Source organism: Hypanus sabinus, chromosome 17 (assembly GCF_030144855.1).
Source record: "Hypanus sabinus isolate sHypSab1 chromosome 17, sHypSab1.hap1, whole genome shotgun sequence".
Lineage (NCBI taxonomy): Eukaryota > Metazoa > Chordata > Chondrichthyes > Myliobatiformes > Dasyatidae > Hypanus > Hypanus sabinus.
The window spans coordinates 32,175,690-32,199,844 of record NC_082722.1 but is presented as its reverse complement, the minus strand read 5'-3'; the positions used below and the strand labels follow the sequence as shown (position 1 = coordinate 32,199,844).

The 24,155-nt window shown below is 39.8% G+C and overlaps 1 protein-coding gene across 2 annotated transcripts in view; it reads left to right on the top strand.

The window, feature by feature from the left end:
* The window catches only part of slc12a4 (solute carrier family 12 member 4), a 126,166-nt gene that overhangs the window by 75,711 nt on the left and 26,300 nt on the right, over positions 1-24,155 (top strand). For both annotated transcript variants that reach the window (XM_059992807.1, XM_059992809.1), the window contains exons 7-11: positions 3,625-3,866; positions 5,532-5,740; positions 8,722-8,886; positions 20,376-20,474; positions 21,794-21,851. In XM_059992807.1, the coding sequence (XP_059848790.1) occupies positions 3,625-3,866; positions 5,532-5,740; positions 8,722-8,886; positions 20,376-20,474; positions 21,794-21,851 (773 nt within the window). The remainder of the gene's footprint in view (positions 1-3,624; positions 3,867-5,531; positions 5,741-8,721; positions 8,887-20,375; positions 20,475-21,793; positions 21,852-24,155) is intronic.

The following is a 24,155-nucleotide window of genomic DNA, read 5'->3' as shown; positions in this document are numbered from 1 at the left end:
GGATGTTTCTCCAGTTGGCAGTCACTGGTGAGTGGGGTGCCACAGGGGTCGGTACTGGGCCCACAGCTGTTTACTATTTACATTGATGATTGGAAGAGGGGACTGAGTGTAGCGAGGCAAAATTTGCTGATGACACTAAACTGAGTGGAAAAGCAAATTGTACAAAGGATGTGGAGAGTCTGCAAAGGGATATAGATAGATTAAGTGAGTGGGCCAAGGTCTGGCAGATGGAATACAATGTTGGTAAATGTGAGATCATCCACTTTGGAAGGAATAATAGAAGAGCAGATTATTATTTAAATGGTAAAAGTTTGCAGCATGCTATTGTGCAGAGGAACTTGGGAGTGCTTGTGCATGAATTACAAAAAGTTGGTTTGCAGGTACAACAGGTTATTAAGAAGGCAAATGGAATGTTGGCATTCATTGCTGGAGGGTTTGAATTCAAGAGCAGGGAGGTCATGCTACAGATGAAAGTAGAAGAAAAGTCCGAAGTGTTTCTCACCATAAACACTCATAAAGGGTTTTATAGCTATAATAGGCTTATGTGGTGATTGAGAGTTGCTGTACTATCCAAGCTGAGAGCTAAAGTGTTGGAAGAGCAACATGGTAATCATATAAGCATGGTCAAAATGAAAGCATTGACTCAAAGCTTTCTCTGGTGACCTGGGAAATTCAGCAGATCAAGTAGTTTGCCATGCACTGTACAGGATGCCAACACATCCAGAAGACGCCAAAAACAGCACCTCTCTATCCCTGGGAATAGCCTGTATTGCCCTAGCAGAGGATTCATGTGGACTTTGCTGGATCATTCATGGGCACAAATTTCTTGGTAGTAGTGGATGTAGCTACAAAGTGGCCAGAAGTGTTCCCAATAGTTGCACACTGTTGATCTGCTGAGAAGCATCGTCTCAAGGTCTGATGTTCCAAAAAACCTAGTCAGTGACAATGGACCACAGTACTTTTGTGGAACCGTTTCAGTCATTCCTGAAAATTAATGGAATAAGACATATTCCATAAGACATATCTGCACCATACCACCCAGCTACAAATGGCTTGCAGAAGAGTTTGTCCAGAGTCTGAAGAACTCACTGAAACTAATGTCGGCAGAACACACTACACCGACACAGAATCAGAAGCACACCAATATCCTACATGTATATCAGAATGCAGCACACTCTACAACCAACAACTCAGCAGTTTTGTTGTTCCTGGATCATCCCTTGTGCTCATGCTGGGATCTTCTCAAACCCAATCTCAGAAGAATTCAGCTGAGACAAATTGATGTTCAGTGTTGTACTCCTGGACAGGCAGTTCTAGTGAGGGACTATGGAGCTGATCAAAAGTGATCAGTTCTTGTTGGAGAAGAAATGTGCCCAGATCTGTCAGAACCACTTCCTGCAGTCCCAGAGTCAACTCCTGCAACCAGCACGGAGGAGGCCACAGAAGCTGAGATTGTTTCACTGCCACAAGTCTCACCTGACAAGCAGAGAGATCTTCCTTTTCAGGAAAGACATTATCCCAGAAGAGTAAGAAAATAATCCGCGGCAATTAAATCTTTAGATCTGGATGGGACAATTTAAAATTTACTATGTTGTGGATTTCTGTGTAGTAGTTGTATTTTATCATACATTGCGTAAGATAACTAGAGAGCAATATGTTACATATTTAAGTTGAGATGCATTCTATATTGAGTTGGAGTTTATAGCTAAGCAAGGAGGAGTGTAGTGTATTTAATATTGTAAATATGTTGTCGATTAAGCATTCTTTATTTATATAATTCATAATGGGTTATATGTGGAAGTACCTGACTGGCATATGTCATTGCACCACCACAACTGCACGCCTCATTAAAGGAAAAACGCAGTACACACATTACCCCAGGCTCTCATGTTTTTCTTTTGATCAGTTTTATGTTTTGGAGTTACAAAACATTTAACAAATTGTAAGAAAAACACAGGAAGAACAAATAGTGAAAGCAGTATTATCAGACTTGTTGCTACTGTTCTTATGATATCAGTAGCTCCCATGTTAGATGGTGAATACTGGAGAACCTCTGGGACATGGAACTACTTGGCATCGTCATCATCCCCATTCCTGTCTCAGGCAGGACTATGAAAGCTATCCTCTTGCAGCAATAATCATGGTGCTTACTACTTAACCTTACACCATGACTGCTGCTTAATGGAATTAGTTCATACAGTGGTAGCAAGGTCTGTTTGGCTACTCATCTTTGGTAAGATCCCTGATTGTCAGCTGAGGGCATTGACTATCAAGGTTTGCACAGTGTTTCTCTATTTATTCATTGGCACACACAATGGAATAGGCCCTTTAAGACCTGCCGACCAGTACTCCCCCAATTTAATCTTACCTAATCACAGGACAATTTACAATGACTAATTAACCTACCAACTAGTACACCTTTGGACTGTGGGAGGAAACTAGAGCACCCAGAGGAAACCCACATAGTCAATGGCGAGAACATACAAATTCCTTACAGGCAGCGGCATGAATTGAACCGGGGTCACTGGTACTGTAGAGACTTGCGCTACCATACCACCCTTTAACAATGCCCATATTTTGTTTTATTCTTTCACATCCCAGGAATTGTGTGTAAAGACACAAAATTCTGCAAATGCTGGAAATTGTGATCCTGATGAATGACCTCAGCCTGAAACACGAGCCGTTTACTCCTCTCCATTGATGCTTTAACTGTCTGAAAAGGCTTGCTTTTAATCCTTCTCCTCAAAAATTCTTCCAGCTAAATATTGTGCTAACATGCTTTAGTGACATTGTCCACTGCAATGTGTGGATTTACTTTCCATACAGCTTTACTGAAAATGTATTAATTTCATGGTTATCATTCCCAATTCTAGCTTTTTAATTCTAGAGTGTATTTAATTAACTGTACTTAGTTGCCATGGGAAACTTCAAACTTGTACCTTTGCTTTGTTCATCAAGGCTATTAAATGCTTGGCTAGTAACTTAATCACTGGTTTATGTTCCACATGTATTTAGTATGAAATATCAGCTAAGGTAAATGCATCATGAATCACAGGGTGGATTGAGAAAAGTGCTACTCTCCCTACTGAGATTTTTCTGCAGTGTTTTCATGTATCACATACAGAATGTCAGACTAAATTATTATTAAATTTAAACTCTGCATTCATATGTCAAAGTAATTTTTTTGCATGAGGAGGTGGTGGTGCTCTGGAATCAACGATGAATGCTGTGGTGCCAACCTCCTCGTCTCCCTTTTGCCCTTTTATTTCTGCCATCCTGAGGTTAAAACTTGCAATCACAGTTAATCCTATATGCACTATTAGATATTTTACTTCTAGTCTGTTTGATCCAGAACAAAAGAAATACCAAAGGGCATTTTTTTTTCTTACCATACCTGGAGCATTCATATAGCAAAGAAGAACACGCAGTAGAGATTTGTAAAATGTCCTTTCCCTGATGCTGTGCAAGGGTGGCTGTTTTTTTAAGCTGGGATACTCAGTTCAGTGGTGGTTGATACAAGTCCAGTCCACTCTCTGAACCTGTGATACGTGTTGTTATCTTTTTGTTTTTGCTCCATTGTTAGTGCTACTTGTCTTAATTCTGTCGGTTCATTTTATTTTGCAGGCCTACATTGCACCCAAAGCAGCAATATTTAAGCATGTTGAACCGCATGAAGAAACCACTGCTCTGCTTAATAACATGAGAGTCTATGGAACAATTTTCCTCACTTTCATGTGCCTGGTCGTTTTCATTGGTGTCAAATATGTTAATAAGTTTGCATCTTTGTTTTTGGCCTGTGTGATATTATCCATCTTGTCCATTTATGTGGGTGTCATTAAATCCGCTGTTCATCCTCCAGAATTTAAGTAAGTAAAATATTTGTTTCACAGTCTGTGTTTGATAAGAAGGACACCATTTTATTTTTAAAAAAGTCTATTGGGTAGAGTCACAGTTAACTTATTTACCTAACCACCACCCTCCTTCCCAACCTTCTGACCCCAGTCCAGCATAGTTGAGCAGAATCTGTAGTAGGTGATTAAGACTGGAAGCAGTTAAGGAGTAGAGTTTTTACTTACCTATTTTTACACAGATGGAAGCCACTTAGTCCATAAGTTCCTCACTGATTCTCAGCAGAGCTAATTCCATCTGCCCATTTCTTTATAGTTCTGCAGCATATTCTCTCAGCAACAGCAGTCAACAACTTTTGAATACTTTCATTGTTTATTTGGTCATTTATAGTAGATGTGAGAAGTATCTGGAGTATCCAGCTAAAATCCATGCGGTCATAAGGGCAATGTGCGAACTTCACACAGATACTACCCAAAGTCAGGATGTCAGTTTGCCTTTATTCAATCCTGAGATGAGGCTGCCTTTGAAAATCATTAATGGCATAGTGATACATGCCCTGCATAAGCATACTGCATGAAACTTGGATGTGCAAAAGAACCAGAGGTGACATGTCAAAAAATGGTTTACCAACAATAGTGATAATTTGGAATATGATTTTTTTGATAAGGTATGGCAAGTATCAGTTCAAATGTAGTTTTTAAGTAGAACTGGAATTGATGCTCAAAGGATAAAAAATTGCCGTCCCTGTGGGCAGTGTGTAGCAATGGACCTCATGGATTACTCTTTGAAACTCCTCCCATAATCTTGATAGGCCAAATGGTTTCATCTTGTACACTTCGATAACATAAATCTAAAGTGGAGATTGTAGCATCAGACTTGGGCAGAACAAAGACCTGCTGATGAAACGGAAGGTCAAATGCCAGTGCAGTTTAATTTGGAGTTATGGTGTGATTCATTTTGAAAGAGAGAATGTTTGTGAACTAAATAGTCTGGTGCAGGAGAAATAAGCTGTGAAATAAGTGACTGCAAATTTTTGAAAAGGCAAACATAAGAAGGCTGATGCAAAAAGCATCTCTGGTTTTGTTTCTGAATGAATAAATTAATAGAGCATTAAAACAAGTGAACTGTAAAAACTTAAGCAATGGTTAGGCCATGTGGAATTTATTTTTGACATCATTCTACAGAAGGAGCCTCTGTTTATATTTGGCCTATGTGATGATCTCCATCTTGTTTATTTATGTGCATGTAATTCAGTCTGCTGTTCACCTTGCCAAATTTAAGTAAAAATGTTGTTTTGTCACAAGCTGGAGTTGCTACAAGTATAAAAGGATGTTTTGAAGAGGTTTAACATAATGAATGGTTTTGCTGGAATAAATAAAAAGGAACATGTCCCCATTGGCAGGACTGTTGGTAGCCTTAGGGTTGAATGTGGGATAATACTCAAAGAAACTGGGGTTGAGTGAGGGATGGGTGAGGGAATTTCACAGTGAGCTGTGATTGGAGTGCACTGCCTGAAAGCCTGGTGGAAGCCTTCAAGGGGAAGTTAGAATCTTTTGAGTTCATTGAAGTACTTGTTATTACCATTCCCTTTTGTTACACACATGCAGCACTATTGTGTAACTAGCACTAAGAGTTTTAATTAACCTAGGAATGTGAAGTTTAAAAAAAACCCTTGTTTTTAGAATTTGCATGTTGGGAAATCGAACTCTCTCCAGAAATCTGTTTGATGTTTGTGCCAAAACCACAATTGAAAACAACACCGTTGTGACTACCAAACTGTGGGACATGTTCTGCACTAGCAATGTTACGGATAGTTGCGATGAATATTTTGTTCGAAATAATGTCACAGAAATCCAAGGAATTCCAGGAGTGGCAAGTGGTGTATTAAAAGGTTTGTACAAAACTGAAAATGAAACCTCCATTTTATGTAACTATTTAGCCAAATGAAGTAATTTATTAACTGTGTATTTGAAATGGTACAAATGTCTTCCAAATTAAAGTCTCGCAGAAGTGTTGTTACTGGCATGAGTAATCTTACAGAGTAATACACACGAAATGCCGGAAAAACTCAGCAGGCCAGCTAGCATCTGTGGAAAAGAGTAAACAGTTGATGTTTCAGGCCGAGGCAGACTTGACCCGAATCGTCAATTGTTTGCAATAGATGAGTCCCTCCACCAACTTTGGATCTCCAGCATCAACAGATTTTCTCTTGTGTGTCAGTTAATTTACTCCTTTTTAAAAGTGAGCACCACACACATAATGCTGGTGGAATGCAGCAGGCCAGGCAGCATCTATAGGGAGCCCTATAGATGCTGCCTGGCCTGCTGCGTTCCACCAGCATTTTGTGTGTGTTGCTTGAATTTCCAGCATCTGCAGATTTCCTGATGTTTGCTTTTTAAAAGTGATTTAGTTCTAGGTTTCTCTTTATCTTGTAACATTTACCATCGTTAATCCAATGTACGTAGCTTCAGTCTAATTATGCATGGAAATCCAAACCCTCTAATCACATCGGCCATCGTAAAGATCTTTTTGTATATTCACTTGTCTTTAAGTCACTAAGTAGAGCGAAGTATAAATTGTAAAAAGCTAACTTGTGTAGATCAACAAAACTGGAAAATGGCTGGATTGTTTTTAAAAAAAACCCCAATAATGTTAAAATACCAATTATTCAAATGTAAAATGTTTCTTCAGGGATATCCCCAGTTTCATCTATATTAATTTTACTTCATCAGTTTACCATGTTTAATTAAATATGTTATGCATGTTTTGTTTTAAAAAATTTTTGAGAGAGACAGTTAACATTTCTCAGAATCCTGATGAAGGATTTCGGCACAAAACATTGACTGTTTACTCTTTTCTAAAGATGCTGCCTAGCCTGCTGAGTTCCTCCAGCATTTTGTGTGTGTTGCTAACATTCTCAGAAGATAATCAAACGTAGAATCTTTCAGATCTGCATGAGTCAGTTGTACATTCAGACAAGAGGTTGGATTCTGTACAGTGGTTTAATCTAATCCACTAAATGGAGAATGTAAGGAGTTGGCACACAATTTTTGAAGCTCAGGGAAAATGTGAAGAATTGGTTTAGTTGGATATGAGATATCGTTCATGTCCCAATTAGTACAGTTATTACCCCTCAACCATCAGACTTTAGAACCTCAATCACCCCAAAACTGAACTGATTACACAACCTATGGACTCACTTTTAAGGACTCTACAACTCAATGTTCTCAATATTTCTTTCTCTCTTTATTTATTTATTTATTTTCTTTTTGTATTTACATCGTTTTTGGTCTCTTGCACATTAGGTGTTTGTCCATCTCAGTGGTGTGCTGTTTTTGATTTTATTACATTTCTTTCTATTTACTGTGAATGCCCACAAGAAAATTAATCTCATGGTGGTATATTGTGACATGGGGTACTTTGATAGTAAATTTACTTTGAACTTTGAATTATTAAACTGCACTCACTTGTGTAATTCCACGCTTCTAATTTGCAGAAAGCACTCATTTTGTAGGGGTTAATTTTGTTGTTTAATGTAGCCCAGTTTAGATGATTTAAACTGGCACAAACCTGGACCAATCTGTTCAGTGTTTCTTCTGGTCACATACTTCCTCCTTGAATTTTAATACATTCTTTAGCCATATAAGTTATACATATGTCAACAATGTCAAGTAATATTCAAGCTTTGGTCTTTTGATAAATGATGGTATCACATTGCTGATAGTGTAATGCATTGTTGCATATTCAAGGAATATATATGCAAGAAAACAGTCTTATTTCTTGAGGTGCTTTGGTTTGGACTACTAAATGTAGCAGAGCTATCTTGTATGGACAAGGCAATGCCACTTTCAAGTTAAACTTCCATAAATATTTTACCACTGTGCCTCCTTTCCATTTGTTTGAGAGGCTATGACCCATATATTGCAAATCTTCAAGATTCCAACATATACAACCAGGCTTATTTTTCACTTAATTTGCCCACAGTATATTTTAGGAGCCTTTGTACTGAAGCCAACTGACATGTGTTAGTTAACAAAAAAGGACTTGAAACAACACACACAAAATGCTGGTGGAACACGGCAGGCCAGGCAGCATCTATAGGGAGAAGCACTGTCGACGTTTCGGGCCAAGACCCTACGTCAGGACTAACTGAAGGGAGAGATACTAAAAGAGCTTAAGAGAGATACTAAAAAAGGACTTGCATGTGTTTGTTATTCTGTCTATTAATGTTATGATGTAAATCATGCTGAAAGTATGCTTTATGTTAAGAAGTTGATAAAATTTCTAAAGAACCAAAGTTGAATATTTTCTAATAACTGCGTCAATAGCAGATTATTTTCATTGCAAAATCAGTTAATACTCTGCCCCTATGGCAACTCACAAAACAACCCATTCAACCACTTGGGTTCCCAATAATCAATGTTTATTGGGAACTCAAAACCCCTCCCAGATTCTGTTACCCAATACACAAGAAGCAATCTACCTTCATGTGCTTGGGCTGTGGAAGGAAGCCAAGTAGCCATTTGGACACATGCACACTCCATACAGTGCACAAGGTCAGATGTGAATCTAAGTCGCCATAGTGTGAAGCAGCAGCTTTACTATCTCCACCGCTGTGCTCGCTGAGTATTTTCAAATGTTAATTTCAATAGTATTGGCAATGATGCTTGCATTTGCTTATATTAATAAAAGTGCCAAATGTATCTTTAAACAGTATATTCAAAATTATAGTTCTGTGTAAATCCCTCATTCAAAAATACCAAACTGAACAATTTAAATTAAAATTATTAACATCATTCATTAGCTCTATTTGTTTATGTATTTATTTTTAATCTATGGTTCTTGCATTCACTATTTTTGATCTTAACATAGAAAATCTATGGAGCAACTACATGAGCAAAGGGGAGGTGCTTGAAAAGCAGTCTTTGTCATCTGTTGAAGCTGCTGGATCAAGGAAAAATCTGGCTGTGTATGTTTTTGCAGACATCACTACTACCTTTACCATGTTGGTTGGGATTTTCTTTCCTTCAGTGACTGGTAAGTAAAGTGAATTACTGCAAAGGATTTGTAATTAAGACTACGATAAAATGTACACCACATTTTTTATGCTAGGAACTAAGTCTTGTCCTTACTTGATCTAACTTGATGAAAATGTTTCCACTGCTACTCATGTTGTTCTGTAGGTGGAACAGGTTGATAGATTACTAAAACAGCTTTGTTGTTTTATATATATCTACAGCCCTTGAGGTTTTCAAAACTATCCTGAATTCTTTTCAAAACTTTAGACAATCATACTGCCTTTCTTCAAGGAGACTTTGAGCAGATCTTTCCCTGCCTCTTCTTATGATGGAACTTAGTATAGATTCTCCACAAGCACAGAAGCCAGTCTCTAACCAACTTCATTCACTTAACGTGATATCAAGATATGGCAGTGAGCATTAGATAATGCAAAAGCTAGTTGAACAGAAAACATTGGCTATAATGCTGAACAATTTCCCCTCAGAATTAGCTCCTCTTCTACCAAGTTATTCCATTTTGGTAAAAAGACTGGAAAATTGCCCAGGTTTGCCCTGTGCACAATAAGTAGGTAAAAGCCAATCTGGGTATTTATTGCTCAGCTTACTTTCAGCAGGAGCAAAGTGGTGGAAGGTGCCATAGACGAAAGCTACTCACTCTTGAACAACCTGTTTGTTGGTGGCCAGTCTGGATTTAACCAGGACCACAGAGCTCATCACAACATCGCTCCAGACATTATCCAAAGACCTGCCAGATGTGAAATGAGAGTAATGGCCCTTGACCTCATGTATTATTTGACACAACGTGGCATTAAAGAACCCCATAAAGGTAGTAAATGGGAATCAGCGAATGCAGTGTTACTTTGTTGTTGGAGCTCAATCATCATTGCCCCAGAACATAATGGCAGGAGTTTCTCAGGACAGTCTGTTTGCGCCAACCTTCTTTAACTATTTCATACAACAACACACACAAAATGCTGGTGGAACACAGCAGGCCAGGCAGCATCTATAGGGAGAAGCGCTGTCGACGTTTCAGGCCGAGACCCTTCGTCAGGACTAACCGAAAGGAAAGATAGTAAGAGATTTGAAAGTAGTGGGGGGAGGGGCAATGCAAAATGATAGGAGAAGACCGAGGGGGTGGGATGAAGCTAAGAGCTGGAAAGGTGATAGGCGAAAGTGATACAGAGCTGGAGAAGGGAAAGGATTATGGGACGGGAGGGGGGGAGCACCAGAGAGAGATGGAGAACAGGCAAACAACTAGACGTCCAGTCCCTATATACCTCTATCCCCCACTGAGATGGTCTCGAAGCTCTTCGCTTTTTTTTGGATTCTACACCTAACCAATTCCCCTCTACCACCACTCTCCTCTGTATAGCGGAATTAGTTCTTACTCTCAATAATTTCTCCTTTGGCTCTTCCCACTTCCTCCAAACCAAGGGTGTAGCCATGGGCACCCGTATGGGTCCCAGTTATGCCTGCCTTTTTGTTGGCTTTGTGGAAGAGTCCATGTTCCGAGTCTATACCGGTATCCATCTCCCTCTTTTCCTTCGCTACATCGACGACTGCATTGGCACTGCCTCTTGCACGCATGCTGAGCTCATCGACTTCATTAACTTTGCCTCCAACTTTCACCCTGCCCTCAAATTTACCTGGTCCATTTCCGACACCTCTCTCCCCTTACTTGATCTTTCTGTCTCCATCTCTGGAGACGGCCTATCTACTGATATCTACTATAAGCCTACAGACTCGCACAGCTACCTGGACTATTCCTCTTCCCACCCTGTCTCTTGCAAAAAGGCTATCCCCTTCTCACAATTTCTCCGTCTCCGCCGCATCTGCTCTCAGGATGAGGCTTTTCATTCCAGGCCGAAGGAGATATCTTACTTTTTTAAACAAAGGGGCTTCCCTTCGTCCACCATCAACTCTGCTCTCAAACACATCTCTCCCATTTCCCGCACATCTGCCCTCACCCCATCCACCCGCCACCCCACTCGGGATAGGGTTCCCCTTGTCCTTACCTACCACCCCACCAGCCTCCAGGTCCAACATATAATTCTCCGTAACTTCCACCACCTCCAACGGGATCCCACTGCCAAACACATTTTACCCTCCCCCCCCCCCTTCTGCTTTTCACAGGGATCGCTCCCTACACGACTCCCTTGTCCACTCATCCCCCCCCCCCCCCATCCCTTCCCATCGATCTCCCTCCTGGCACTTATCCTTGTAAAAGGAACAAGTGCTACACCTGCCCTTACACTTCCTCCCTCACCACCATTCAGGGCCCCAGACAGTCCTTCCAGGTGAGGCGACACTTCACCTGTGAGTTGGCTGGTGTGGTATACTGTGTCCAGTGCTCCTGGTGTGGCCTTTATTATATTGGCGAGACCCAACGCAGACTGGGAGACCGTTTTGCTGAACACCTACGCTCGGTCCGCCAGAAAAAGCAGTATCTCCCGGTGGCCACACATTTTAATTCCACGTCCCATTCCCATTCTGATATGTCTATCCATGGCCTCCTCTATTGTCAAAATGAATCCAAAACTGATGGCATGAACATTGACTTCTCTAACTTCCGTTAATGCCCCTCCTCCCCTTCTTACCCCATCCCTGACATATTTAGTTGTTTACCGTTCTCCATCTCCCTTTGGTGCTTCTTCCCCCACCTCCTTTCTTTCTCCTGAGGCCTCCCGTCCCATGATCCTTTCCTTTCTCGCTCTGTATCACTTTCACCAATCACCTTTCCAGCTCTCAGCTTCATCCCACCCCCTCCGGTCTTCTCCTATCATTTATCATTTTGCATTTCCCCCTCCACTGCTTTCAAATCTCTTACTATCTTTCCTTTCGGTTAGTCCTGACGAAGGGTCTCGGCCCGAAACGTTGACATTGCTTCTCCCTATAGATGCTGCCTGGCCTGCTGTGTTCCACCAGCATTTTGTGTGTGTTGTTGTTTGAATTTCCAGCATCTGCAGATTTCCTCGTGTTAACTATTTCATCAATGCTCTTCTTTCCATCATAAGGCCAGAGGTAGGGATATTCACTGTTTTAGAAAGTTCAGTTTGATTCACAGCAAATCAGACCTTGTCTTCATGCAATAAAATCCAGACAGCATGCAGACATGGTTACCTCTGTGGAAAGTTGCATCCATGCCATAAATGCCAGGCGGTCAGAGAGAATCCACCCACCTGTCCTTCACATTCAATGGCATCATCATTGCCAAGTCCCCCACTATAATTATCCTTTGTGTCACCATAGACAGAACTCACAGACCACAAGCAAGCTGGACACTAGGTATACTGACCACCACACCGCCAATGACATTTACACTGTCTACAAAAAGGAATATTCAAATGTACACTTGTCTTGATGTGTTCAATGTCAGCAACTTGGAACTCAGCACATCCCGTAAAAAGCATTTCTATTTGATTGGCAGCTTATCAATTCTAAACATTCTCTTCACCACAAATACGTGATGTCTACTGTGTGTACCATTCTGAAATATACTAAATTTACTAACCCAGGCTACTCCACCGGCATGTCCAAAGTTCTGACCCGAGTGGAAGATGCATGGGAATACCCCAAACTGCAGGCCCTCTTCCAAACTACAGACTATCCTAACTTGGAAATATATCATTTGTCCTTTGAATTTTGTCCAAATCCAGCTTTAGAAACCTCACATTCGAAGATTGCAATTTCAGTGGGGCATCATAAATCGTATTAGCATTGTGCAGGATGTTATTTTCATGGCTCTTTTTAAAAAAATTGATACAGGAATTACTGTATGACTGAACATGTATCATGGCTGAAAAAATTATAGCTAGAAGCTTAATGTCCAAGGATACACATTGTTTCAAAAGGATAGGCAGGAAGGGAGAAGGAGTGGCATTACTCTGTTGGTAAAAAATGAAATCAAATCATTAGAAAGAGGTAACATAGCATTGGAAGGTGTTTAATCATTGTGGATAGAGCTAAAGAACTGCAAGCATAAAAAGACCCTGATGGGAGTTGTATACAGACCTGCAAGCAGTAGTAAGAATGAGGCCCTCAAATTACAACAGAAAATGCATACCAAAAGGGCAATGTTACAATAGCCATGGGGGACTTCAGTAGGCATATAGATTGGGAATTTCTAGAGCACCTACAAGATGGCTTTTTAGAACAGCTTGTAATTGAACCCACTAGAAGATCAGCTATTCTGGACTGGGTGTTGTGCAATGAACCAGAACTGATTAGAGAGATAAAGGTAAAAGAATCCTTAGGGGCAAGTGATCATAATATGATCGAAGTCACCCAGAAATTTGAGAAGGAGAAGCTAAAGTCAAATATATCAGTATTACAGTGGAGTAAAGGGAATTACAGAGGCATGAGTGAGGATTTGGCCAGAATTGATTGGAAAAGAACACTGGCACAGATGACGGCAGAACAGCAATGGCTGAAATTTCTAGATGTAATTCGGAAAGTATAGAATATCTACATCTCAAAGAGGAATAATTACTCTAAAGGAAAGATGGCACAGCTTTGACTAACAAGAGAATTCAAAGCCAACATAAAAACCAAAGAGAGGGCATATAATAGAGCAAAAAATTAGTGGGAAGTTAGAGGATTGGGAAGTTTTTAAAAACCAACAGAAGGCAACTAAAAAAGTCACTCAGAAAGTTAAGATGGAATATGAAAGTAAGCCAGGCAATAATATTTAAAAAAAGTTTCTTCAAAAACATGAAGGGTAAAAGAGAAGCAAGAGCGCAAATGATGCTGGAGTGGTATTAATGGGGGACAATGAAATAGCAGATGAACTGAATAAGTATTTTGCATCAGTCTTCATGGTGAAAGACACAAACAGTAGGGTGGAGATTCCAAGTGTCAGGGGGCATGAAGTGTGTTAAGTTACCGTAAGAAGAGAGAAAGTTCTTGGGAAACTGAAAGGTCTGAAGGTGGATAACTCACTTGGACCGGATGTTATACACCCCAGAGTTCTGAAAGGAGTAGCTGAAAAGATCGTGGAGCCACTAGTAATGATATTTCAAGAATCACTAGATTCTGGAATGGTTCTGAAGACTGGAAAATTGCAAATGTCACTCCACTCCTCAAGAAGGGAGAGAGGCAGAAGAAAGGGAAGCATGGGCCAGTTTGTCTGACCTCAGTGGCTGGGAAAGATGTTGGGAGTAAATTGTTAAGGATGTGGTTTCGGGGTACATGGCAGCACATGATAAAATCGATCATAGTGCAGTTTCCTCAAGGGAATATCTTGCCTGATAAATCTGTTGGAATTCTTTGAAGCTGGATAGGCCAGGAGAATCAGTGGATGTTATGTACTTGAATATTCAGAAGGACTTTGAGAAGTACCACACAAGAGGCTGCTTAACAAGCTATGAGCCCATGGTATTACAGGAAAAATGTTAACATGGATAAAATGTTAACATGGATAAAGCAGTGGCTGATTGTCAGGAGGCAAAGAGTGGCTGACTGCATGTGACTAGTGGTGGTCCACAGGGATCTTTGTTAGAACCGATTCTTTTTACGTTATATGTCAATGATTTTAATGATGGAATTGATGGCTTAGTTGCTAAGTTTGCAGTCGATATGAAGATAGGTGGACAGGCAGGTAATTTTGATGAAATAGAGAAGCCACAGAAGGACTTAGACAGATTAGAAGAATAGGCAAAGAAATGGCAGATGGAATACAGTATCAGAAAGTGTATGGTCATGACCTTTAGTAGAAGAAATGAAAGGGTTGACTATTTTCTAAATGGAAAGAAAATACAAAATACAGCAGTGCAAGGGGACTTGGTAGGTATTGTGCAGGATTCCCTGAAGGTTGATTTGCAGGTTGAGTCTGTGGTGAGGGAGGCAAATGTGCTGTTAGCATTCATTCCAAGAGAACTAGAATATAAAAGCAAGGATGTAATGTTGAGACTTTATAAAGCACTGATGAGGCCTCACAGAGTATTGTGAGTAGTTCTGGGACCCTTAACATAGAAAGGATGTGCTGAAACTGGAGAGGGTTCAAAGGATCACAAAAATGATTCCAGTATTGAATGTCTTGTCATATGAAAAGCGTTTGTTGGCTCTGGGCCTGCATTCACTGGAATTCAGAAGAGTGAGAGTGACTTCATTGAAATTTATCAAATGGTGAAAGACCATGATAGAGTGGATGTGGAGAGGATGTTTCCTATAATGAGAGAGAGTCTAAGAGCAGAGGACACAGTCTCAGAGTAGAGGAGTGTCTGTTTAGAACAGAGATGAGGAGGAATTTCTTCAGCCAGAGAGTGGTGAGTCTGTGGAATTCTTCGCCACAGGGAGCTGTGCAGGCCAAGCCTTTATGGATATTTGAAGCAGAGGTCGATAGATTCTTGTTTGGTCAGGGCACGAAGGGATACGGGGAGAAGACAGTAGATTGGGCCTGAGAGGAAAATTGGATCAACCATGATGAAATGGTGGAGCAGACTTGATGGGCAAAATGGTCTAATTCTGCTCCTATATCTTATGGTTTTATGATCAAAATATTTATAGAGTGATTATCTTTTTTACCATTGTATTTCCCTACCTTTCATTATATTTGTATTTAGTCTCACCACAATTCCTAGAGTTTCATGGTTATTAACTCAATGTCCTTGCAAATCTACCAGTTGCTCATATCATAATTTTCATACTCCCGCAGAACTTTTGTGACAAATTGCTGAATGTTTTTGGGAGCTGCAGTAACTCCTAAAATAATAAATAATGTGCAAAATGTATATGTGCATAATCTTTATATATAGCATGTTTTTGCTATGAAATTAAACATGTATGGAAGTTGTTCCGTGAACTTTTGCTATACTTAGAACATTAAACACTCTTCTGTGCAAATAAAAGTTATGTATAGACAGTCATATTTAAAAAGTACTAATTTTATAATTATCATTATCATTCACTCATGTTCTTTACTTAACAATGCCCAATGGATAAATGTCGGTGTTCCATTTCTGAACCAGATTTGAACTGAGTCTTCTGATTAGGATTTAAAACTTAAACATTTCTTTATGACTTTATGAAATTTATGTATAGTGCAAGTACAATAATAAATAAGACAGCTTATGGATGACTGATTGCATCTATATCAACAAAGAATGGAACTATCAAAATCAAAACAAATTGCTGGAGGCCTTTAAAATAAATAGGAAAATAATAAGAATGTTCAGCATGTGAGGCAGTATCTGGCATGTGAAAAAAGATAACCTTTGTGGATTGAATATCATAAGTCAGAACTAAGAAAGAGAAAACAAGTCCACTTTCATGTGGCAGAGAGGTTGAGTGATGCATAGTACGATAGGAATACCTTGGGCTTGAGTTGCCATGGGAATAAACAGTTTATAAAGTATGTTCATGCTTTTACCTCTTATAATGTGGTGAGAGGTTTTGCCTTTTGCCACTTCTCATTCGGTGAATTACAAACCATCTCAATTAATTCGGTTCCATGCTAATTTTTCTACTTAATATTAAAACTGTTTCTCTAACTGAACTTTCAGTCAAGACAGGTGGATTTTTTTGTTCATCAGAACTGTTGATCAACCCAAAGATCTCTGACTAATGCCTTCTATTCTTTGAGTAGACACTGCATTCTCTGGTATTCCCCTTCTTTGCTGAACGTATCTCTTCCTTGCCCCAGAATTGGGACATCTAATCTCTTTGTCACCTTTCAGTTTTCAATAAAACTTTTGACTGACCTTCCTTAGTTAATATTATTTGTGACCGTTTGAAAGATTTTGTTCAATGGATTTCAGCGAAAGTATGATGCACTTGAAACTCCTATATTATCCATCCCATCCTACCTGAAACCTTTGCCCTTCCAGCAGGTAATGAAGTAACCTCCTCTTGAAGAACGCTGATCATTGAGCACTTTGCCTCACAAATGCAATGATGCCATCTGCTGCTCAAGGTCTGAAATGCAGATTTCAGGTGATGGTTGATGGCTTACTGCTTGTGTGGTTGTCCAAGATGCAAACAGTAACTGAATATCACACATGGTTCAGGAAGTGCATTTAAATGAGCTAAAAGTTACCTGCCCTGACTTTTATTCAACTACTGTCAGCTTTATTTCATTTTCTTGCTTTAAAAAATGATTATGTTCTCAACTTAATAGCCATCAATGCCTTTTTCACCTTCTTTACCAAATCCCATCCCAATTCACATCCATATTCCATACATCCAGTTCTTCCCCACATTCCAATTGTTAATTCACATGGTCAGTTACCCCTTGAAAGTGTATTTTTACAATCACTTAAAGCAAAAAACTTGCATCTCTGAAAAGCAACAGTCCAGGCTTTTGATGCTGCTCCATGTGATGCTCCTAATGAAACTGTGGCATTTTATAAACATTTTGTTTATTGTAAGTAATTCTACAATACATAAGTTTCAGGTTTGATATCACTGACATATGTCATGAAATTTGTTGTTTTGCTGCAGCAATATACTGTACAATAATAAAGAAAATAAGTTACAATAAGAAGAATATTTTAAAAATAAATAAGTGGTACAAAAAGTGAGGAAAAAAATATTGAGGGAATGTTCATGTCCATTCAGAAATCTGTGGTGAAAGGGAAGAAGTTGTTCCTGAAATGTTGAGTATGTGACTTCAGGCTCCTGTACCACCTCGATGGTAGCAATGAAAAGAGGCATGTGTTGAGTGATGGGAGTCTTTAATGATGGATGCCACCTTTTTTTGAGGCATCACCTTTTGAATGTTTCCTGGATGCCTGAGAGGATAGTGCCCATGATGGAGCTGGCTGAGTTTACCACTTTATACAGTTTTTTATCCTGTGCAATAGCACCTCCATGCCAGACAGTTAGAATACTCTCCACGGTACATCTAGAACTTATAGAAACATATAGAAAACTTACAGCACATTACAGGCCCACAAAGTTGTGCCGAACATGTCCCTACCTTAGAAATTACTAGGCTTTGCTATAATCCTCTATTTTACTAAGCTGCAGTACCTATCTAAAAGCCTTGTAAAAGACCCTATCTTATCAGCCTCCACCACCGTTGCTGGCAGCCCATTCCACGCACTCACCACTCTTTGAGTAAAAAACTTACCCCTGACATCTCCTCTGTACCTACTCCCCAGCACCTTAGACCTGTGTACTCGTACGGCAACCATTTCAGCCCTGGGAAAAGCCTCTGACTATCCACACGATCAATGCCTCTCATCATTTTATACACCTCTATCAGGTCACCTTTCATCCTCCGTCACTCCAAGGAGAAAAGGCCAAGTTCACTCAACCTATTCTCATCAGGCATGCTGCCCAATCCAGGCAACATCCTTGTAAATCTCCTTTGCACTCTTTCTATGGCTTCCACATTCTTCCTGTACTGAGGCAACCAGAACTGAGCACAGTACTCCAAGTGGGGTCTGACCAGGGTCCTGTATAGCTGCAACATTACCCCTCGGCTCCTAAATTCAATTCCACGATTGATGGAAGGCCACTGCACCGTACGCCTTCTTAACCACAGAGTCAGCTGCGGTCAGGTCGCTTTCAGTGTGTGCTGCGTCTGCGAGGCTGAGTCGGGCGGCGCCGTGGAAGTCCATAGCAGGGATATTCCCTTCTGCCGCTGGCATGGGATGGTGAGTCTGTCGGGATCCTGGGGACTTGTGGAAACTGTGTGGTGATTTCTTTTGAACTTATAATCCTTTAACATCTTTGGACTATTTTTACTGTGCCCATAGTCTGTTTGTTATCAATTATGCTATTGTTTGCACTGTTGTAACTATGTGGTTTTGTGCAGGTCTTGTAGCTTTAGTTTTTGGTCTTGTTTGTCTGGTGGATTTGGAGCTCCTTTCCGGGGAACGCGCTAAGACGGTAGCACGATATTAATACACAGCAGCCTCTCCGGACTCTGGATTGGGGATTGCCAAACGTTATGTGGATTTTCTGGTGTAGTCTGTTTTGTCATGAGCTTTTGTGATATCATTCTGGAGGAACGTTGTCTCATTTTTTAACTGCATTGCATTTGTGGTTTCTAAATGACAATAAGCTGAATCTGAATCTGAACCTGCGCAGCTGCTTTGAACGTCCTATGGACTTGGACCCCAAGATCCCTCTGATCCTCCACACTGCCAAGAGTCTAACCGTTAATACTATATTCTGCATCATATTTGACCTACCAAAATGTACCACTTCACACTTATCTGGATTGAACTCCATCTGCCACTTCTCAGCCCAGTTTTGCATCCTAACAGTGTCCCGCTGTAACCTCTGAAAGCCCTCCATACTATCCACAACACCTCCAACCTTTGTGCCATCAGCAAACTTACTAACCCATCCCTCTACTTCCTCATCCAGGTCATTTATAAAGATTACGAGGAGTAAGGGTCCCAGAACAGATCCCTGAGGCACTCCACTGGTGACCAACCTCCATGCAGAATATGACCTGTCTACAACCACTCTTTGCCTTCTGTGGGCAAGCCAGTTCTGGATCCACAAAGCAATGTCCCCTTGGATCCCATGCCTCCTTACTTTCTCAATAAACCTTGCATGGGTTACCTTATCAAATGTCTTTCTAAAATCCATATACACTACATCAACTGCTCTTCCTTCATCGATGTGTTTAGTCACATCCTCAAAAAATTCAATCAGGCTCATAAGGCACGATCTGTCCTTGACAAAGCCATGCTGACTACTCCTAATCATATTATACCTCTCCAAATGTTCATAAATCCCGCCTCTCAGGACTTCTCCATCAACTTATCAACCACTGAGGTAAGACTTGCTGGTCTGTAATTTCCTGGGCTATTTCTGCTCCCTTTCTTGAATAAAGGAACAACATTCACAACCCTCCAAACCTCCGGAACCTCTCCCATCCCCATTGATGATGCAAAGATCATTGCCAGAGGCTCAGCAATCTCCTCCCTCACCTCCCAAAGTAGCCTGGGGTACATCTCATCCGGTCCTGGTGACTTGATGTTTTCCAAAATCTCCAGCACATCCTCTTTCTTAATATCTACATGCTCAAGCTTTTTCAGTCTGCTGCAAGTCATCACTGCAATCGCCAAGATCCTTTTCCATAGTGAATACTGAAGTATTCATTAAGTACCTGCGCTATTTCCTCCGGTTCCATACACACTTTCCCACTGTCGCACTTGATAAGTCCTATTCTTTCATGTCTTATCCTTTTGCTGTTCACATACTTGTACATCTGTAGAAATTTGCAAGTGGGAAATACATTTTCACTGTAAATGAAGGCTGTCCCTCGGTCATGTAGTGTATTTTAATTTGATGTGTGATTATGAATAGAATTATCATAATGCTGCTGGGTAAGTTGTATATTTGTTCTTTACCTAATAAAAATTAAAAGAATGCTGGGTCCTCACTGAAAAGCTGTACCTGCGCATTTACTTGCAATTTCTGATCTTTTCTGCCATATTCAACATTCTACTCATTTTATCTATTAGTTTATGTGAAGTGTAAGTTGTATTTATAACCATAATTTAGATTTCATTTTCACTATAATATCCATTTTCTGCTTCTATGTGTTAGGTATCATGGCTGGTTCCAATAGATCAGGAGATCTGAAGGATGCACAGAAATCTATTCCTATCGGTACAATCTTTGCTATTGCTACAACATCACTGATTTGTATCCTTTTTTATTTAATTGAAAATACTACAACATATTTTGCAACTTATCTCTAAGTTTAAAATCTGAGTTGGTGTTTTGAGTAGTTTTAATAATTTCATGCTGTCTGAAGCAGTTTGTTTGCTTTTCTCTGTTAATTATCACTCAGATGATTTATTGACTATTAAAGAGAAGAGAGGTTCTGACTTGATTTATTTTAATTAATTTCCAGTACTATTATTACATGTAATTATCCACTTGTTCCCTTTGAATTTTCACTGTGGCTCAGTTAGTACTATTCTCTCCTTTAGGTCAGCTGATTCTAAAATTGAAGTTGATTCTAATACTAAATACATTATCTAAGCTAGCACATCAGTTATGTTGAAAGGGAATTATGCACTTGCCAGGAATCATTATTTTAAAGAATAGCAATGGACCTCCCTGATTGTGGTTGGAATTTGACTTCGAAAATATTAAAGATCTAAAACCGGGTAAACGGCACATTGCTTCTTGTGGGATTCGTCTTAGAAGAAATTGGATGTTGTATCTGCTACAACAGTGTTACTGCAGTGACTTTTTTTAAAAAGTCAACTAATTAACTGTTCTAGCATTTATGCAAACTGCAATAGGCACCATATAAAACCAATTCTTTCTTCATCTAATCTGCATGCCCTATTTTCTGAAGTTTATGTTGGCAGTCTTTGGTTTAGAGTTTGGATTTTAAAGTGCCATTGGGATTCAATTTATCTGCTTCCTTAATCAACGTAAGGAATTTTTGCACTCCAGGCCTGGAAATCCCTGCCAGTTTTGTCATTCATTGTAGTTTAATTTCTGAACGTTTTAATTTGCTTGAATTCTCTGCTTTTGAGAAGAGGTGGCTATTCTAAATGTTTATTAAACAATATTGTTTGAAGAAGTCTACCTGGTTTCTTATTTTCCCATAAAAGGCTTGGTGTCCAGAAATCTATAATACAGTACATGATCCAATTCAATTGTTAATAAGATTTTTACCTAATTTTGCAACATACCATCCCTGTTTAGATTTCTTGGTTGAAAATGGAAAAATATTTGTTCAAAACACACATGTAGTTAATTGGAGAAGATGTACAATACTTAAAAATTATGAACTTCTGACTCTTGAGCTTTGGAATAATGATTTTAATATTCCAAATCATGATGTTAGCTTGTATAATCCACTCAATTTATTAACTAAGTACTTTTTTCAGCAGTATATAAACTTGAATCAAGTGACAGGGCTGGTTCAATGCACTGAATGACCTAATTCTGCTCCTGTGTCTTATTGTCTATGTCTATATGGACTTACCTTGACTGTCAATCAGACTTGAGTAGTGTGATATTATTTGGAGCCTGCGTTGAAGGCGTTGTGCTTTGTGATAAGTAAGTTCCATCATTTTAAAAACTATAAAACTTATATAAAAGTTATACAAAACACCTCAGTTCAAAATATATTTGATTTGTCCATTGCATTTATTGTTTACCAATAAAATTATTTGTACTTAATCACTAATCTTTTATTAAATATTCATAACTATCATAGCTTGAAAAATAATAATGTTAATTAAAACCAAAGTTGTAGTTTAATTTCACTCTGTGCGTAGAGGAAATATATACATTGTGCCCATTTTCCTTATTAGTCTGTCCCCACAGTACTAGATCTTTCCCAGCTAGTCCCAAGCTACAAATATACACTAATTTTTTGGTTGTTTAATCTGATGGATAGACCATTACCCAAATATTTTGTAAAATTTTGATCTTTGTACGTCAATAATACGTACAAAAATATTGAGCTTGAGTTCACCAGTCCACTTACCCCAGCCTTGGCCTGTGATGAGAGACTTACATGAGGTGAGAGTGATAACAAAGCATTTGTGGGCCCTGATGGGACTCAATCCCTTGAGAGTTGAGGGTGTCTGTCACCTGGCATCAAGAAAGATGGTAGTGAAAGTCATCACTAGATCTCCACCCGAACTAGAGGTATAGGTGTTCCTTCAGCCTACATCCAGCTGTCTCCATCTATTTTGTTGGTGGTCTTCAACACAGATGTTTGAATTTGCATTGAAGGGTTCAATTCCCCTTCCAACCACGTGAATTGCAAATTAGTCCCTGCCTACATGTATCAAGTGAGAGCACAGTATACAGCCTCAGGAAGATAAATGCAGAGTACCATCTGTGCCCTGCATATAATGTCTCCAATAATAATGTTATGTCCTTAGTCCAATATCATAATAGTTTATATGACTGATGCACTTCCTGTAATTTTTGATCCTGTTTATCATAAAAGCATTGGTGGCAGGTTTTCTTCTTCATCTGTGCCATTACCACTGCTATAGGTAATGCCATCTGTTATATCAACAAACTAACCATTATTCAGATTCACTTTATTGTCATTTAGAAACCACAAATGCAATGCAGTTAAAAAATGAGACAACGTTCCCCCAGAATAATATCACAAAAGCATATGACAAAACAGACTACACCAGAAAATCCACATAACGTTTGGCAATCCCCAGTCCAGAGTCCGGAGAGGCTGCTGCATATTAATATCGCGCTACCATCTAGCGCGTTCCCCGGAAAGGAGCTCTAAAACCACCAGACAAACAAGACCAAAAACTAAAGCTACAAGACCTGCACAAAACCACATAGTTACAATAGTGCAAACAATAGCATAATTGATTAAAAAAACAGACTATGGGCACAGTAAAAATAGTCCAAGATGTTAAAGGACTGTAAGTTCAAAAGAAATCACCACAGTTTCCACAAGTCCCCAGGGTTCCGACAGACTCGCCATCCCACGCTGGCGGCAGAAGGGAATACCCCCGCTATGGACTTCCAAGACGCCGCCCGACTCAGCCTCGCAGACGCAGCACACAATGGAAACTCCGTCGAAACCAGCCTCGCAGACGCAGCACACACTGAAAGCGACCTGAGTCCGTCGAAAGGACTCCGAGTCCGTCGAACCTCCGAGCCAACAACCATCCCCACCAGCACAGCTTCTCTGAGCTCCATCCTCTGCCGAGCATATTAAGACGACCCTGCCAACGGCCATCAGCAACGCGACCCCGAGGACTGGGAGCCTGTTCTTCCCAGCAGAGTCCCGGACCTCACAGCAGCAGCAGCAATGAAGAAGGTCTTCCTGGAATTTCCCAATGTTTCTCCGTGCTTCCACGTCCGATTTCAATCGATTATGATTGCGCACGGCATCCCACTTCACAAATAACAGATAATCAGTTCCGGAGTTATGAAGCCTCTCACCTTTCAAAGATATTGACAGTTTTTATTTTTGGGCACAATGCAGCGAAAAATCCTTGTCACCAAGAAATTCACATTAACAAACAGATGCTATTTTATCTCTCAGTTCATAATACGTATGGCCTTTAAATGGAGTTAATTATACCAGTTAGGAGACCATCAGACCTCCTGAACTATTTTACTGATCAACCAGACCATGGGTGATCCTGGCTTCATTTATCTCTCTTTAACCCATATCCATTGATACCCTCAGCTATTAAAAAAACTATCAGTTTAGGTCTTGAAATAATTAATTTATAAGCATTTGCAAATTGTTCAGGCATCCATCTTTTGATAAATGATGGTATGACAATCTCTCTTGATTTTTATCCTTAATCAACTTAGTTGCAATTTTGAAAAGGAACAGGAAGCAATTGTTTTGTATCCATTCTA